This window comes from Orbicella franksi, chromosome 6 (genome assembly GCF_964199315.1).
Source record: "Orbicella franksi chromosome 6, jaOrbFran1.1, whole genome shotgun sequence".
Classification (NCBI taxonomy): Eukaryota; Metazoa; Cnidaria; class Anthozoa; order Scleractinia; family Merulinidae; genus Orbicella; species Orbicella franksi.
The window spans coordinates 25,060,353-25,062,852 of NC_138150.1; the positions used below are offsets into that span (position 1 = coordinate 25,060,353).

The 2,500-nt window shown below is 41.2% G+C and overlaps 1 protein-coding gene across 2 annotated transcripts in view; it reads right to left on the bottom strand.

The window, feature by feature from the left end:
• Positions 1–290: 290 nt before the first annotated feature.
• LOC145490672 (uncharacterized) overlaps positions 291–2,500 on the bottom strand; it is a 6,712-nt gene continuing 4,502 nt past the window's right edge. Inside the window, exons 3-4 of one of the 2 annotated variants that reach the window (XM_081469761.1) lie at positions 2,381–2,500; positions 291–962 (exon numbers count right to left, since the gene is read on the bottom strand). The exon at positions 2,381–2,500 is cut by the window's right edge and continues 138 nt beyond it. In XM_081469761.1, the coding sequence (XP_081325887.1) occupies positions 293–962; positions 2,381–2,500 (790 nt within the window). In that variant the 3' untranslated portion in view covers positions 291–292. Of the gene's footprint in view, positions 1,071–2,380 lie in introns of both variants that reach the window. The other variant, XM_081469759.1, reaches the window with a different exon arrangement.

A 2,500-nucleotide genomic window follows, 5' to 3' on the forward strand; every position in this document is an offset into this window, starting at 1 on the left:
TTCATAGTTGATACGTTCAATTTTATAGTTGTTAGGTTCAGGGTGGCCGCTTAATACAGGTCAAAACAACAAAATTAGACAAACATATGACTGCTACAGGATGGCCGCGGCCAGTTAATAGAGGTGGCCGCCTAATACATGTAACAAATACAGCGTTTGTATGAGCGAAAAATCGGGACTTTGAAAACTGGCCGCTTAATAGAGAGCCGTTATTTACAGGTTCGACTGTACTCTAAAAAAAAAAAAAAACTCAAAAAACCAAATGAAAACTATAAAAACCAGAAAACAGTATTTATAAATTTGAAACCATGTCAAAACCATAAACAGTAGCAAGCACAGATTTGGCAGCAACTTTCAGAGAAGGTACATTCTCCAGACCGGTGCTCAATTTTACCCTCTCGTCAAAGTTGAGGCGCCACGACAGGCAAACCAGGTATGGAATGATATTCTCTGATAGCGCTGTCTGCAGATTCTCCTTAATGGAAAGTGTATGCACCAGGGAAAAGACTCCAAGCTTTTGTGTTGACGTGGAACCTGGCCATAGGAATTGGTTCTTCTGCCCTGCAATCACACAATCCTTATTGTCAGACATCGATGAAGTTGTACTTTCCATACTTCCAAATACTTGCACATCAGACAGTTTTTCTTCTCTGCTGCCAGAGTTGGATAATCGGTTACCACCTTGTGATTTCTTTATATTAGCCATGCTAGCATTGTGCACTTCGGGTGTGGACTTGGTTGGCGGCTCACTTTCCATAAAACAAGATTCTTCACTTTGATGAGTACCATGGACATTGTTCCCATATTTTTGGTCCTTGATTTGGTTCTCATCCTGGTCATTGCCGTAACTGCATAGGTAATATTCCTTTCCTGCAGCAAAAGCAAGGTGAACCAGAGGAATGATCGTCATCCAAATAGCAGACATTTCTTCCTCCCATTTTGACATTTCATCTGGAACATGGCTGTCTAGAAATAAGGCAATTAGTTCATCTATAGCAGCACAAGTGTCTCTGTCCAGCTTGATCAAAGGGGCTGAACGCATTCTAGCCAGGAACAGACAACAGCAGTACCTGATAAAGAGACATAAGTTAACAACCAAAATTGACGAGGTCTTATCTAATGCTAAAACCTGATCTCCCATATAATTTACTGTGGCAGGAGGGATCTAAGGGGAGGGTGCAGGGGTGTGCAACTCCTCGTGTTGCAATCGTGACAACTCTTGACGTATCTAGCATAGGAGGAAAGATATTCCGGGCCCGAACCATCACTGATTTTGTGAAGAAGTGATAGTTTTTTTGCTCGAATGATATCGTCAATTGGAAGCCAACCGTGTTGGAGGAGCTAACTATACAACTGTAGATGGCGATTTTCACCAGCAGCCAGTTACTTTTGGCAACCATTCCAAAAGAACCCCCATCCAGCACTGATGAGTGTCTGGTCCCACACCGCTGGGACCCTTACCCTATACTAGGCCATGATCAGTTGGATACTAAAGTAGGCACCAAACACCCATACTCTATCCCAGACTAGCTATTTCCAATGCAGAAACTTTATCACTGTCGTAGTCCAACATACGCTAACTAAACCAATATCTTACAAAGTCACTTCCAAGTTTCAATTTCTAGTACAGAACCCCAGGTAAAGAGCCCGTTTTAGACTAAATTACTTATCCACTGGCCACTTTTCTAGTTAATTATACCCTATTCTAGACCAAGACTGTCTGATTTCCATACCCTATCCCAAACTCAACTGCTTGCAAACCATACCATTCACAGCAGCACATACCCATACAGCTTATACATGGAGTAACCCCTCCAGGCTGGTACCAAACCATATCTGCTTTGATTGGTCGACTAACACTTCACACTGCTTTGTACTTTTAGCCTACCATCTAACTGTAAGCCTGTTGAACACAGACAAATTTCCAGCTTTTGATTCACCTACCCAAAAAAAAAACAAAAGCTGGAAATCTTCTGTGTTCACAAGCTATCTTGCTGTGTGCCCACCCCACCAGAGATTTGATCGCGTAACTAGGGGCTAATTTAGACAATTCAACTTTGCTGGATACAGCAAGCTTAGAAGAAGATTTTACATTTTGTGTTATGAAATGTACATTTAGTTGAAATTATTGTGACATATTTATGTTAAACCCCATGCCAATCATAGAATTCTGCAACGTCGTATGTTGTAAGCTACAAGTTATTTCTGATTGATGCAAGCAGTGCGTAAACAAGTTCATGTGACAAAGTTGCATCAATGTGATGGTGTAATTTGGTCAACATACATGTAGGTATAAACTCTGCAATAGCTCAGACATTGATTGCATAGGTTTTGGTTTACCATAAAAATTAAATGGCAGATCTGCAATATATCTTCCCACCTTAAGGGGGTATCGTTGTCCTTGTCAAGGCTTTTTGTGATATTCACCATTTTCCCTAAAGCACCACAATCCACCAATGGCTGGGCAGATTTGACATTATATGTGCAGTACAGCAGAGCT